We start from the raw sequence: 16,240 nt of genomic DNA on the forward strand, positions 1-16,240 counted from the left end.
GGGGGGGGCACGCCGGAAGTGATCTCATCAACAGGCGCCTCCATGAGACCGGAAGCAGCTGCGGGCCGCTCTGTGGTGTTTGTAGCGGGATAACGTACCGTGGGTTCCGGATTCTCCTCCCGAACCGGTGAAAGTGGCGCTGGATACATGGAGGCCCTTGCACATGACCCGGATGGCAGGGAACGGGCCAGTTATCCCGGGGCCGCTGCCTTGGAAGCCGGGGATACGGGGGCCCCTGGGGCCGGGGATAATGGGCAAGGGGGGAGCGCTGCCGGGGAACCTCCCAGTACCGGGGGCCCGACCGATACTGCCAATGGGGCCCCCACTCCAGGGCCCGGGGTTGCTGAGAGGGGTGGGGGTGAGGGGGCCGGGGGCAGCGAGGGCCCCAAGAATGTTTGTTCCAGGGGGGTCAGGGATAGCCATGAGGGGCTTGGGGGCCACAGGCATGAGAGTTCCTCTTGTACAGGGACCAGTGCAGAAACCCAACGGGATTCCAGGCCCACCCAGGGGCCCAATGATAGCCAGTCCCAGGGGCCCAATGATAGCCAGTCCCAGGGGCCCAATGATAGCCAGTCCCAGGGGCCCAATGATAGCCAGTCCCAGGGGCCCAATGATAGCCAGTCCCAGGGGCCCAATCATGCCCAATCTGAGGGGTCCCATGTTACCCAATGCAAGGGGCCCAATGATAGCCAATGCCAGGGGCCCAATCATGCCCAATGCCAGGGGCCCAATCATGCCCAATGCCAGGGGCCCAATCATGCCCAATCTGAGGGGTCCCATGTTACCCAATGCCAGGGGCCCAATAATACCCAATCCCGGGGGGCCAATAATGCCCAATCCCAGGGGTCCCATGTTACCCCCAAGGGGCCCGATAATAGCCAATCCCAGGGGCCCCATGTTACCCAATCCCATGGGGAGGGGCAGTCCAGCTCCTGGACCAATGAGGATGAACACTCCAATGCTTCTGGGGCCAGCACCCCCAAGGAATCCAGTTCACCCAGGGGCATCAGTTCCACGGGCCCCGATTCTGCAGGGGCCACTCCAGAGAAACAACCTAGTCCCAGGCCCAGTTATGGGGAGATTGCCTCAAGGACTCCCAGTAAGGATGGAGGCTCTGGCTGCAGTGCGCCCAGGGACAGTCCCATGGAGGGGCCCGATGATGCCAGGACCACAGAATCCTTTAAGAAACCCATCTTTGCTGCCCGCCCGAGTGGCACTGAAAAGGCAGCTCAGCCAAGGGACAAACCAGTCGTCCATTCACAGCCTTCGGCCCCAACTTGCAGCAGGACCCCCAGCGCTGAAACGCCCACGGATGGCAATGCCAGGCTTCCCTCTGATGCCTACCGAACCTGCCCTGCCATTCCCTATAGGGAACCTCCATGGTCAGGCCTGCCCGAGGCCCTTTACTGCTTGGAGATCCTGAAAGGGGGGAGCATTGTGTCGACTAAGAACCTCGGCAATGTGAGCTGGACTGTCTTTGGCAGACTCCCTTCCTGCCACGTCTCCCTGGAGCACCCTTCTGTTTCCCGCTACCATGCTGTTCTGCAGTACCGTCACGTTCAAGGTTCTGGCCCAGATGAAGAACCGGGATTTTATGTTTATGACTTGGGCAGCACTCATGGAACCTTCCTGAACAAGCAGAGGATTCAGGCGAAAACGTATTGTCGTATTCGGGTGGGACACGTGCTGAAATTTGGGGGAAGTACGCGCCTCTTTATACTGCAGGTAATTCATTTCAGCATGGGATTTCCACGATTAAAGGGTAACTAAACCCTGCAACACAGCGTGGCTCAAGCAAACGTTACTCAGCTGTTGCCGGACTACAAATCCCAGAATAATGTAACATATAATGAAGGGTGAGGCATGCTGGGAGCTGTAGTCCAGCAACATCGGGGCTGTATTCTTAAAGCAATATTGCACAATAAAACTTCCCCCAAATATCCAGGGCCAGCGGCTGCATTAAAATGCAAGAAATTGATTTATTGTGTCAGACTGGGCCCCCCACCCAGAGGGGGGAGCACAGGCTCACAGGCGGGGGGAGCAGGCCAGCGAGGGCTGTGTAGCAAGCAGAGCCTGGGGGGGGCCTTGGCCCTGTTTTTTTCGCCGGCCCAGTCCAACCCTGTTTAGTGTTACTGTTATCTTTCTGTTCAGTCTCTCTCCTAGTCATCTTCCAGTCTCTGGTTGCTAGGGTAAGTTGGACTCTAGCAATTAGATAGCAGCACAAACTGGAGAACTGCTAAACAGAAACCTAAATGATAATCAAAAAAGATCATTTGCAAATTATCTGGCAGTCACTGTCTACATCAAAGTAACTTTTCATTTAGAAGTGAGCTACCCCTTTATGTGCCAAATGTTAGGAAATTGCTTACCTGGAACCCCCAGCTGGTGCTCCTGTAAGGAGAAAACTGCACCGGCCAGGGGTTTCCTTTCCTTCCCCTTTAAAGCTTAGTGCGCCATATTATCTACAGGTCAACCCACACTGTCCCCAATATTCTCATGTCTAACCCCAAACTAGTACCCCCCCCAAACCCACCTTATCCTTTATACACCCGTGCCAGCTTTGCCCGTGTCTGATATCACCAAAGGGGGTGGGGGTCAGCCAGGGGTGCGCCTCACTACCGTGTAGGTATGTTTTGTTTATGCTGCTAAACGTGGCCCCCAGATATATTGTGTCTCACTGTCTGTACCTGCCAGGGCCCCGAGGAGGATCAGGAGGAGGAGTCAGATCTCACAGTCACTCAGATAAAAGAAGCACGGCGGCAGAGGGAGAGCCTGCAGAAGAGGATGCTGGGAGATGATTCTGATGAAGAAGAAAGTTCAGAAGACGGCAAGAACGTGAAGGAACCGGGGAGCCTGGGGGATGATGGGGGCTGTATGTGGGGAATGGGTAAGGGTTATTCTGCAACGTTCCTGTGCCTTATTCTCCCGGGTCTTTTCAATAGAAAGTACAATCTAAATACATTGACATATCTCTAGTAATGTTTATTGTATCTACATTATCTGCTTATTTGTGTTATTGCTAATGCCCCTGTGCTCCCCCCATGTACAGTATCGGAGCTGAACAGTTTTGTAGCTTGCACCCAGGTATATCACTTGGGGCCATTCTGATTGGCCTGGTTACTCGCCTACTCGTGTGGCCCTTGCCCAAGGCTTGTGTGCATGTTGGAGTAGCCACATATAGTCCAGCTACATGTACATAGAGCAGTTTATAATAAGGTTCTGTGTATGCTAGAATGGGCCGCCCAATAGTGCATTTATATACTTGGGGTACAGGGAAGGGGGGGGTTCTGCATTCCATTTAGGGGGGCACTGATGGCTTCTTTGTTGCAGGCGAGGATGCGCTCCAAGAGGATAATGAGGAAAACCCAATTGCAGCTGAGTTTCAGGAAGAGAAGGAAACTCTGTACTTAAAGAATCCCAAAAAAGCTCTCCAGGGCTTCTTCGACAGAGAAGGTAATTTATCCCTCTTTGCCTTTCCCTTACAGGCTTTGGGAATGAAGGAGTTAATGCACTCTCAGCTAAAGGTGGCCATACACGCTCAGATCCGCTCACTTGGCGAGGTCGCCAAGCAAGCGGATCTTCTCCCGATATCCCCACCTACGCGTGAGTGATATCGGGCTAATGCAGGTTCGAATTAGACCAACGAGTATAGGCGCAGTCGGTTTGGGGTCCGCATCTACGAGCCGATGCGGCCCCTGATCCGACTGCGACATCGAGATCTGGCTGATTTCAGGCCAGATATCGGTCGGACAGGCCCATCGTTTGTGCCCCTACACAGGCCGATAAGCTGCCGAATCAGTCTAAGGGGCCAATATCGGCCGCTACAATTGGCCATCTTAAGACTCTACCTTGACCATTTCCGCAAAAGCTAGCAAGCTAAGAAAAATAATGCACAGACTTATCAGTTATTTAGTACTGATACAAAGCTTTATGTAGGTCCGAATCCTGATGGTACTGAATCCCTGCAGGTTCCATGCTTTTAACAGAGCCCACCCCCCATTCAGTCTGAGAGGGGCTCACACATAACCTATAGCGATTGCTCACACCTCTGCTTGAGACCCACATACATACTGTAGAAAGTGAAAGTACCAAATAGAAGATCATTTAGATTGTTGTATTGAAGTAAAATGTTAAGAAATTGCCTGTGCTGTCAGTTTAAAGGGGAAGTATAACTTGAAATTTACTGTGTATTTGGCTGTGATATTCTGAGACCATTCCCAACTGGTCTTGATTTGTATTATGTGGGGTGTCTGTACTATTTCCCTTTTTACTCTCCTGTCTAAAATGCACAATACTATCTGTCCGCGGCATCACCAGGTAACCCTAATATTTCTTTTTATGTTTTTGCAGGGGAAGAGCTGGAATATGAGTATGAGGAGCAGGGCCCCAGCACGTGGCTGTGCAGAGTCAAGTAGGTAGTCACACACTTTGCCTTTGTTCATAGTACAGGTATAGGACCCGTTATCCAGAATGCTTGGGACCAAGGGTATTCCAGATAAGGGGTCTTTCTGTAATTTGGATCTTCATACCATAAGTCTAATAAAAAATCAATAAACCATTAATTGAAGGCGATAGGATTGTTTTGCATCCAATAAGGTTTATTTATATCTTAGTTGGGATCAAGTACAGGTACTGTTTTATTATTACAGAGAAAAGGGAATCATTTAACCATTAAATAAACCCAATAGGGCTGTTCTGCCCCAATAAGGGGTAATTATATCTTAGTTGGGATCAAGTACAGGTACTGTTTTATTATTACAGAGAAAAGGGAATCATTTAACCATTAAATAAACCCAATAGGGCTGTTCTGCCCCCAATAAGGGGTAATTATATCTTAGTTGGGATCAAGTACAGGTACTGTTTTATTATTACAGAGAAAAGGGAATCATTTAACCATTAAATAAACCCTATAGGGCTGTTCTGCCCCAATAAGGGGTAATTATATCTTAGTTGGGATCAAGTACAGGTACTGTTTTATTATTACAGAGAAAAGGGAATCATTTAACCATTAAATAAACCCAATAGGGCTGTTCTGCCCCCAATAAGGGGTAATTATATCTTCGTTGGGATCAAGTACAGGTACTGTTTTATTATTACAGAGAAAAGGGAATCATTTAACCATTAAATAAACCCTATAGGGCTGTTCTGCCCCAATAAGGGGTAATTATATCTTAGTTGGGATCAAGTACAGGTACTGTTTTATTATTACAGAGAAAAGGGAATCATTTAACCATTAAATAAACCCTATAGGGCTGTTCTGCCCCAATAAGGGGTAATTATATCTTAGTTGGGATCAAGTACAGGTACTGTTTTATTATTACAGAGAAAAGGGAATCATTTAACCATTAAATAAACCCAATAGGGCTGTTCTGCCCCAATAAGGGGTAATTATATCTTAGTTGGGATCAAGTACAGGTACTGTTTTATTATTACAGAGAAAAGGGAATCATTTAACCATTAAATAAACCCAATAGGGCTGTTCTGCCCCCAATAAGGGGTAATTATATCTTAGTTGGGATCAAGTACAGGTACTGTTTTATTATTACAGAGAAAAGGGAATCATTTAACCATTAAATAAACCCTATAGGGCTGTTCTGCCCCAATAAGGGGTAATTATATCTTAGTTGGGATCAAGTACAGGTACTGTTTTATTATTACAGAGAAAAGGGAATCATTTAACCATGAAATAAACCCAATAGGGCTGTTCTGCCCCCAATAAGGGGTAATTATATCTTAGTTGGGATCAAGTTTTAAGATTCTGAATTATTCGATTAAAATGGAGTCTATGGGAGACAGGCTTTCCGTAATGCAGAGCTTTCTGGATAACGGGTTTTCAGATAAGGTATCCCAAATGTGCAAGTGTCAGTCTATTGCTCTTTGTTGTATTCTCATATTGTTTATACGATTTGGCTTCAGGCTCTACTGGGTGTATTTCAGAATTTACTTCAGAACTGTGCCTGGCATATGCCCTAGATGGGGGCGGGAAGGGGGGTCGCCATGTGGCTTAACTGTTTCTGGGGTAGTTCCATCTCCATCGGTTCTGCCCTCTGCTTCATTGTTGGTTCTGAAGATTTGTGTTTCCTGTTTGCAGGTTGCCTGCAGATGATGCTTCAGGGAAGCAGTTAGTGGCAGAGGCTGTGCATTCTGGGAAGAAGAAGGAAGCGTCAGTGGTGTGTGCGCTGGAAGCCTGTCGTATGCTGGAGATGAGAGGGCTGCTGCGCCAAGAGGCAGGTAAATGCTCATGGGAAACATGTTTGTTACAAACCCATCAGTTAATAGAGCTTCTCCAGCAGAATCCTGCATTGTAATCTGTTTTTCCCATGGGGCTAGCCATATTCTTCATTTCCCAGGGTGCCACAGCCATGTGACCTGTGCTCTGATAAATTTCACTCACACTTTACTGCTGCGCTGCAAGTTGGAGTGATATCCCCCCCCTCACCCCCAGCAGCCGATCAGCAGAACAATGGGAAGGGAGCAAGATAGCAGCTCCCAGTAGGTATCAGAATAGCACTCAATAGTAAGAAATCCAAGTCCGGCTGGGGACTCCTCCAGTTACATGGGAGTAGGAGAAACAATAGGTTAGCTGAAAGCAGTTCTAATGTGTAGCGCTGACTGAAAGCTCAGACTCAGGCACACTTTACTGCTGCGCTGCAAGTTGGAGTGATATCCCCCCCCCCCTCCCCCAGCAGCCGATCAGCAGAACAATGGGAAGGGAGCAAGATAGCAGCTCCCAGTAGGTATCAGAATAGCACTCAATAGTAAGAAATCCAAGTCCGGCTTGGGACTCCTCCAGTTACATGGGAGTAGGAGAAACAATAGGTTAGCTGAAAGCAGTTCTAATGTGTAGCGCTGGCTGAAAGCTCAGACTCAGGCACAAGGCACTGAGATGGCGCCTACACACCAATATTACAGCTACAAATACATTTGTTGGGACAAGAATAAAAGGTTAAATGGCAGAGGGAATTATTTGCTGTGTAACAGTGTCATTTAGAGATAAAAAGTGACCCCGCCCTCACCCCAAGGCTGGGCCCACTATCCTCATCCTTGCTGCCCTGCTAGGGGCAGTTAAAGAAACGTATCCTTACCAAAGCAGGCTAGGACTTAGATTCTGTGGGTAAATCCTTAACATGATTGCCGGCCCGCCGTTTGTTTTATTCAGTGGCTCGCAAGCGGAAAGCCAAAAATTGGGAGGATGAGGATTTCTATGACAGCGACGACGACACCTTCCTCGACCGCACAGGGCTGGTAGAAAAAAAGAGGCTGAACCGCATGAAAAAGGCCGGGAAGATTGAAGATAAACCAGAAACTTATGACTCCCTGGTAGGTGATCTGTTTTTATTATAGCAAACCAATCAGCATACAGAAGCTGCAACTGTGTAACCTTGGGATCTTCTCCATTGGCTGGCTGGGGAGGCTGGGTGGGGCTTGTAGTGCCCAAGAGAAAGCCCTATGCCCTCATTGTGTTGATATAAGGGGCAAGTAACGGAAACAGAACCCCACTGTGTAATTAGGGCTGTCGTCATAAATTACCACTTAAAGGGAAAATATACCCTCCTTTTTGACATAGCCTCATTTAGTAGGATTGTGTAGAAAAAGTTCATAGACACCATAATAAAAGGAAACCATAATAGTTTGCCTGTGCTGCAGAGTCTGTAGCTCGTAGTGACCCAACCCTGCCCGTTCCTTGCTGAAGTGATGGATTCTGGGACATGAAGTCCCTTCTTTCCAGACAATCTCTGCACCACCCACTATAGGAAACAGAGGGACTTCAGCTCCCAGAATCCTTCACTTCACAATGAAACAAGGGGTTGCATTACACTGCAAGCCTAAGGGATGTTGGGAATAGGTTTGTCATAGTATCAAGGTTTCCTGTCAGTCTATGGAATCCTGTATGTCTGTGTAAAAATATATATATTTGTGGAAGTCTAGATATTGTCTATGCACCTTTTCTACATCACCCCAACTGAAGGAACTCATGTTGCAAAAAGGAGGTATATTTTCTCTTTAAATAGTTCCTATTCCAGCAGGAACTAAACTTCCCACCCACAGATAACCTTTAACCCATACACACATACGGAAAAGTGCTATTAAAGTGGTGGTTCAATAGAACGGCCAATTCTAAGCAACTTTTCAATTGGTCTTCATTATTTATTTGTTATACTATTTGCCGCCTTCTTTCAACTCCCCCACAGCAGCGACAAAATTGCTTCTATTTTATTGTTGCTTTTTGTAATTTACTTTTCTATTCAGGCCCTTCTCCTATTCATCCAAACTCTCTCTCATCCAAATCTCTCCCTGGTTGCTAAGGTAACTGGGACCCTAGCAACCATATAGCTGCTGAAACTCCAAACTGGAAAGCTCCTAAAATAACTAAAAAACTACAGAGAATAAAAAATGAAGACCAATTGTAAAATATCTCAGAATATCACTCTCTTCATCATACTAAAAGTTAACTCTACACTGAACATCCCCTGTAGCTTAAACGTTTTAATCATTGTTTTTTTTTCTTTTAAGGTTGTCAAGTTAAACGCTGTTGAAAAGGAGCTTTGTGACATTGCCGCCAAGCTGCAGACATCCCACGCAGGTAACCGCTGTCCCTCTCCGGGGGGAATAGCAATTTGCCGCTCTATCGCCTGATTTCCCTTATGATAATGATCGGCCAATCACACTGCAGCATTAGGAATGGTCTCTGGGTAGGACAGACTTGGGGTGTTGGTCTTCACAGGTCTCGCTGCCGCTTAGTTCAGGGGTTCCCGATATGGCCCCCCCCCAGGGATACGGCCCACCCAAGGTCATTTACCCGGCCCCCGGGCTACTACCTGTCTGCCTCGGCATGGTCCTCTGCATGTATTATGGGTAAACTTGTCCTTTCTCCCCACTTTGGAATATACATTTTCTGATTTGTTCCCATTCTCTCTCCCTCACAGCTGAATCGCAGGGCTCGGCTCAGGACTCCCTCGATGCCTTCATGACAGAAATAAAATCGGGGGCTGCACTCGATGGCGTCGCCCGCAAAAAGCTCCACTTGCACTCTTTTGAGCTGAAGAAGGAGCAGCAGAGACTGAAAGGGCTGATAAAGATTGTTCAGCCGACAAAACTTCCGGAACTCAGGTCAGCAAAGGGCAAATAAACCTGTACGGATCTACTTAATGCAGGGTCATAAGGTGCAGCCCTTACAGACATGAAACATTATTCCCATCAGTCCCTGCCCCAGTGAGCTCACAATCTTAGGTCCCTATCCCATTCCCATCAGTCCCTGCCCCAGTGAGCTTACAATCTAAGGTCCCTATCCCATTTCCATCAGCCCCTGCCCCAGTGAGCTCACAATCTTAGGTCCCTATCACATTCCCATCAGTCCCTGCCCCAGTGAGCTTACAATCTAAGGTCCCTATCCCATTCCCATCAGTCCCTGCCCCAGTGAGCTTACAATCTTAGGTCCCTATCACATTCCCATCAGTCCCTGCCCCAGTGAGCTTACAATCTAAGGTTCCTATCCCATTCCCATCAGTCCCTGCCCCAGTGAGCTTACAATCTAAGGTTCCTATCCCATTCCCATCAGTCCCTGCCCCAGTGAGCTTACAATCTAAGGTCCCTATCACATTCCCATCAGTCCCTGCCCCAGTGAGCTTACAATCTAAGGTCCCTATCACATTCCCATCAGTCCCTGCCTCAGTGATCTTACAATCTAAGGTCCCTATCACATTCCCATCAGTCCCTGCCCCAGTGAGCTTACAATCTAAGGTCCCTATCCCATTCCCATCAGTCCCTGCCCCAGTGAGCTTACAATCTAAGGTCCCTATCCCATTCCCATCAGTCCCTGCCCCAATGAGATTACAATCTAAGGCCCCTATCACATTCCCCTCAGTCCCTGCCCCAGTGACCTTACACTCTAAGGTCCCTATCACATTCCCATCAGTCCCTGCCCTAGTGAGCTTACAATCTAAGGTCCCCACATTGATGGGTGCGCTTGCAATATGAGTCTTTCTGTTCTCATTTCTCTCTGCCAGTCCCATCCTATGCCCCCGATACTGAATTTTCCATTTCCTGTTTCAGTCTGGCTGCATCAGACTCCAAGACCAAGAAACCTGCTTTGCCCATGTTTGGAGCTATGAAAGGAGGAAGCAAATTTAAACTGAAAACTGGAACAGTTGGGGTAAGTTTTTTCTTTTTGTTTTAGAATGAAAGCGGCATTAGCCTAATGTTACAGCCTGTGGGACTGTGTGTATATGGGAAGTGTTGCAATATATTCCCTTTTTCCCTCAGAAACCGGCTCCCAAGCGAACAGACCTTCCCGAAAGCTTTTTTAATATGAAAGGCGATGAGAACGAGGTGGAAGAAGAAGATGAGGAGGAAGAAATGCAGGTGGAAAGTAAAGAGGAGACTGCAAAGGGGGATTCTAGGGAGAAAACTGACCAAGGATCCCCTATAAAACCTTCCTGCTCACCCCCTTCCTCTGCTGTAGCTAAGCCTGGTAGGTAGCCATGTCTGTCGTGGAAATGTCTATTATGGAAACTGAAGCATCTGCCTGGAGCAAGGGCACGCCTACTTTTAGGCCACACCCATTTAAGGGCTCCGCCATTCTTTCTTTCATCTATGTATTTCCCCATAAAGGCTGCAATATAATTTAATAGTATGTATATTACCCCACTTATAATAGTAGTACAGCCCAGTGTGTCTTAAAGTAACTGCTCTCAAATATGTCTTTGTGGCCCATGTACACACCAAATATATAGCTGTATAAATACAGTGCCAACCGCATGTTTAAAGGGGATATAAACCCAACCATAATGCTGCCCCACGGCGCCCCCTAGTTTTGCTATAGAAGTTGTTAAAAACCCTAATTATAGATGCAAAGAAATTCCCCAATGAGCCTTCTACTGAGCAACATGTGATTATAAGTGCAAGAGAAGTGACCAATGAGAATGCTGATTCCCAGCACTGTGTCAGGCCCCTTGCTGGTACCTTACATATAGAGATAATGATGGCATTTTCCCGTCATTATATGGCACAGGAATCAGACATGGGGATAAAGGGACAGACTTGTTCAGTGCTGGGAAACTGTGCTTATTGCTCCCAACTCCAATTGCAGGAACAGAGAACAGGGAGCCGGATTTACTCACATCAGCTGGGATTCTCATTGGGGGATTTCTTGCATTTTAATGCAGGGGGAAAGTTTTATTGGGCAATATTGCTTTAAGAATACAACTCTGATGTTGCTGGACTACAGCTCCCAGCATGCCTCACCCTTCATTATATGTTACATTATTCTGGGATTTGTAGTCCGGCAACAGCTGAGTAACGTTTGGTTGAGCCGCGCTGTCCCGCAGGGTTTAGTTCCCCTTTAATGCTCCCAGATAAGAGCAGTTCCAACTTCATGTATATATTGCATTCAGTTCCAGATATGGAAGAAGAACTTCCCCATTCGGCACCAAAGAACCCCGAAGGTTCAGAGCCAGACGATGAGTCTCCAGCCCCCTGCAAAAGCAAAGCCCAAGGTGAGCAGCTCAACCAATCATTTCACTACTGAGTATAAAGTGACATTAATGATGAACTGCCCCTTTAAGGATTTTGTCTTTCTGCAGTGTCCCAGAAGGAAGCCAGCAAACACAAAGAGGGGGCAGTTAAGCAGAAGAAGATGCATGGCCCAAGCAGGGTAAGTAAGGCTTCCCAGAATGCTGCTGGGGCTCTGGCTGCCTGGTCTCTTATTTGCGCTCACTGATGCACCAATCGGGGCTGTGGTAAAAGCACAGAAACTTCAGCCAGGGAACAGTATCCAACATCTGTTTATTGCCCCTTCAGCCAGGGGACTGTCACCGACATCTGCTTATTGCCCCTTCAGCCAGGGGACTGTCACCGACATCTGCTTATTGCCCCTTCAGCCAGGGGACTGTCACCGACATCTGCTTATTGCCCCTTCAGCCAGGGGACTGTCACCGACTTCTGTTTATTGCCCCTTCAGCCAGGGGACTGTCACCGACATCTGTTTATTGCCCCTTCAGCCAGGGAACTGTCACCGACATCTGTTTATTGCCCCTTCAGCCAGGGGACTGTCACCGACATCTGTTTATTGCCCCTTCAGCCAGGGGACTGTCACCGACATCTGTTTATTGCCCCTTCAGCCAGGGGACTGTCACCGACATCTGTTTATTGCCCCTTCAGCCAGGGGACTGTCACCGACATCTGCTTATTGCCCCTTCAGCCAGGGGACTGTCACCGACATCTGCTTATTGCCCCTTCAGCCAGGGAACTGTCACCGACATCTGTTTATTGCCCCTTCAGCCAGGGAACTGTCACCGACATCTGTTTATTGCCCCTTCAGCCAGGGAACTGTCACCGACATCTGTTTATTGCCCCTTCAGCCAGGGAACTGTCACCGACATCTGTTTATTGCCCCTTCAGCCAGGGAACTGTCACCGACATCTGTTTATTGCCCCTTCAGCCAGGGAACTGTCACCGACATCTGTTTATTGCCCCTTTGCTGGAGACACAATAGAGCCTGTAGTCAGTAAGTGACATTAAAGGGGTTGTTCACCTTCAAGTAAACTTATAGTATGTTATAGAATGAGCTATTCTTAGCAACCTTTCAGGTGGTCTTCATTTTTTTATTGTTTTTTATTATTTACCTTCCTTTTCTGATTCCTTTCAGCTTTCAAATGGGGGTCACTGACCCCGGCAGCCAAACCCTATTGCTCTGTGAGGCTCTAGTTTTATTGTTATTGTTACTTTTTATTCCTTATCTTTCTATTTAGGCCCCTCCTCTATATTCCTATTTCTCTTTCAAACCACTGTCTGGTTACTAGATTAATTTAAGCCCTAGCAACCAGATAGCTGCTGAAATTCCAACATGGAGTGTCACAGCACAGAAAACGAAATAATTCAAAAATGGCAAATAATAAAAAATGAAGACCAATTGCAAATGGTCTGTGTCTGTGTTTAACCCTTGTACTGCCAGACCAGAACAGAAAGGGATGTGGGAGTCCGATATGTACTGAATTGCACACTAAATATTGATTTCTGTTTGTAGCCCCCTGTAGGCGCCCAGCCCACCCGCTACCCGGAGGATGACCCGGATTACAGCGTATGGATGCCTCCTACAGGTATATTCGGGTTCTGGTACTGTTCTAGAATAGAGAAACGGGCTAATAGACTTTGTATAATATTCTCTGTCTGTACTTCATGCAGCTTTTATTTACAGCAGTGCTGCGAATTCCCAGGGAAATCCTTTGTATTGAGATAATGGGGCACCAGTGATGGATGCGGAAGAAATAATGACATTTTTGGTGGGTTTCGTTCTTGTTTTTGTTAACGAGTATTTATTTAATTTTCTCCCAGGTCAAACAGGTGATGGGAAAACGCATCTAAACGAGAAATATGGCTACTGACCCCCCCCCCCGGCCGAAATATCATCGTAACGGTGGGATTCGCCCGTTTGTTGGTGGCAGAGCAAGGACAGGGGGGCGGCTGGGGGCTTCCTACACCCTTAGTCTAATAATACACGGGCCCTGGGGGAGCTGTAACCATGTCTCCCGTGTCTGTAGCCGCATAGTTGCCCGTGTCTAGATCCGCCCATTGGCCGCGTGCAGCTGAAGTGCAAGCTCTGTGGCCTTCACCCTGCGTATTGTGGTGCCTTCAGCCCCACGGGGCACAGAATATTTCTGCATAAGCACCCAGGCTGTTCTGTTATCTGCGTGGGCCCATTCGCTGGGAGAGAACCAGTAACGTATAGACGGGAAGCGCTTACTTAGAGTTAAGAAGAAAATCCATGTTTTTGGGGATATTTCTCACCCTTGTGTCTTCCCTAAATTCACTTTCTTTGTTTTATGCTTTTCCAACCTCAAACCCGGGCCCTAATTAACTCAGGGTTAAACATAAAGACCTTTGGCCTGGCCTACAGCAGCCAATCAGATAGCGGTGTCCGTTTCCTGGCTGCTGCTAACCAGTAAAAGTTAACTGCTTTTTGATAGGTTGCTATGGGTTACAAGGACCCCAGGCAGTTTGGGTTTAAGCATGACCCTGCAAGAAGTCAATGAGACCCTGCATACAATGCTGCTATGGAAACCGGGGTCAGAATGAGCCAATAGCAGTAGTTTCGCAGGTATTTGGGGGGAGGGGGAATGTAACCCATGGCTTTTATATTAGGGTGTAGTTTATATTCCCCACAGACCCCCCCGTTATACGTTGGTGTGAATATTAACGTTTGTGATGTTTGGGGCTTTTTTTATTATAATTATTATTATTTTCACCCCCCCTTGTACAATTCAGAAGCTGTAAATACCAAATAGTTTGTAGTCTGGTTTATAAAATAACATTAAAAAAAAACCTTGCGAAGTTGCACGTCTGGTTGTTCTGCTGCGGCTGCCCCTCCGGCCTTCCCTGATTCAGTGGGAAACCAATGAGCTTCTATACGTTGCTATGGGGCTGCCCCTCCGGCCTTCCCTGATTCAGTGGGAAACCAATGAGCTTCTATACGTTGCTATGGGGCTGCCCCTCCGGCCTTCCCTGATTCAGTGGGAAACCAATGAGCTTCTATATGTTGCTATGGGGCTGCCCCTCCGGCCTTCCCTGATTCAGTGGGAAACCAATGAGCTTCTATACGTTGCTATGGGGCTGCCCCTCCGGCCTTCACTGATTCAGTGGGAAACCAATGAGCTTCTATACGTTGCTATGGGGCTGCCCCTCCGGCCTTCCCTGATTCAGTGGGAAACCAATGAGCTTCTATACGTTGCTATGGGGCTGCCCCTCCGGCCTTCACTGATTCAGTGGGAAACCAATGAGCTTCTATACGTTGCTATGGGGCTGCCCCTCCGGCCTTCCCTGATTCAGTGGGAAACCAATGAGCTTCTATACGTTGCTATGGGGCTGCCCCTCCGGCCTTCCCTGATTCAGTGGGAAACCAATGAGCTTCTATACGTTGCTATGGGGCTGCCCCTCCGGCCTTCACTGATTCAGTGGGAAACCAATGAGCTTCTATACGTTGCTATGGGGCTGCCCCTCCGGCCTTCCCTGATTCAGTGGGAAACCAATGAGCTTCTATACGTTGCTATGGGGCTGCCCCTCCGGCCTTCACTGATTCAGTGGGAAACCAATGAGCTTCTATACGTTGCTATGGGGCTGCCCCTCCGGCCTTCACTGATTCAGTGGGAAACCAATGAGCTTCTATACGTTGCTATGGGGCTGCCCCTCCGGCCTTCACTGATTCAGTGGGAAACCAATGAGCTTCTATACGTTGTTATGGGGCTGCCCCTCCGGCCTTCCCTGATTCAGTGGGAAACCAATGAGCTGCTATACGTTGCTATGGGGCTGCCCCTCCGGCCTTCCCTGATTCAGTGGGAAACCAATGCGCTTCTATGCATCGCTGTGGGGCTGCCCCTAGGTGGCGCTGCATGACCACAGTTGTATTAAGCCCATGCTACGCTCTATCTCATCTCTTAAAAAGGGGAGATTCACCTTTAAGTTAACTTTAATATGTAATAGAATGGCCTATTCCTAGCAACTTTGCAATTGGTCTTCATTATTATTTTTTCATAGTTTTTTAATGATTTACCTTTCTCTTTCCAGCTCTGTGAGGCTACAATTTTATCCTTATTGTTCCTTTTTATAACTTATCTTTCTATGCAGGCCCTCAGTTATTCATATTCCCATCTCTTGTTTAAACCACTGCCTGGTTGCTAGGGTAAATACGACCCTAGCAACCAGAGAGCTGCTGGATAAAAGGCTTAATCACTGAAAAGCCATAAAAAATTGCAATTAGGAATATTTGATATCATTAAAATTGCATTCAGAGCTCTGGAGTCACATGACTTTGGAAGGGTTCGGATGATATTTCTTTAACACTGCGTCCGGCTGTGCATCGGGGTTGGCTCCCTTCCACGGAACCCTGGGAAAATCTGTTCTGTCCCAGTTCTATCGGCGTGACACCAGTACCGCAGGGAAATGGCTTCTCCGTGACCCTTTCATGATGTAGAGCAGAACAGTGTGACTTGCCCTTTACTCCATATAACATTTAGCGCTCAATATAAATAACAGGCGGTGCCAGACGGGGGCTTTTGGGGCAAAGTATTTTTGGGTTAAAAAGAGCTTAAAGAGCCCAAAACGGAGAACCCGATGGAACCTCGGATTCTGGATTCCATTGTTTCAACTGTTCTGGGACTTTTGTTCTTAGCTACTTTTTAGTCTCTCTATGTCTGGAAATCCAGGGGCCACTGTATTCCACCAGGGGCCCCTGAACACTTTTGGGGCA

General features: G+C 47.7%; 1 protein-coding gene across 1 annotated transcript; it reads left to right on the forward strand.

Moving 5' to 3' along the window:
* The first annotated feature begins 47 nt into the window (after positions 1 to 47).
* slc4a1ap (to solute carrier family 4 member 1 adaptor protein) lies at positions 48 to 14,328 on the forward strand. The gene is made up of 14 exons (XM_002938421.4): positions 48 to 1,725; positions 2,695 to 2,887; positions 3,331 to 3,453; positions 4,351 to 4,411; positions 6,092 to 6,231; positions 7,160 to 7,320; positions 8,515 to 8,584; positions 8,928 to 9,111; positions 10,054 to 10,153; positions 10,264 to 10,471; positions 11,394 to 11,495; positions 11,583 to 11,653; positions 13,025 to 13,097; positions 13,333 to 14,328. Exons 1-14 carry the CDS (start codon positions 148 to 150, stop codon positions 13,380 to 13,382), a joined length of 3,114 nt encoding a protein of 1,037 aa, XP_002938467.3. The 5' UTR covers positions 48 to 147; the 3' UTR covers positions 13,383 to 14,328.
* Positions 14,329 to 16,240: the final 1,912 nt, after the last annotated feature.

This window comes from Xenopus tropicalis, chromosome 5, assembly GCF_000004195.4.
Source record: "Xenopus tropicalis strain Nigerian chromosome 5, UCB_Xtro_10.0, whole genome shotgun sequence".
In the NCBI taxonomy this organism is placed as follows: Eukaryota; Metazoa; Chordata; class Amphibia; order Anura; family Pipidae; genus Xenopus; species Xenopus tropicalis.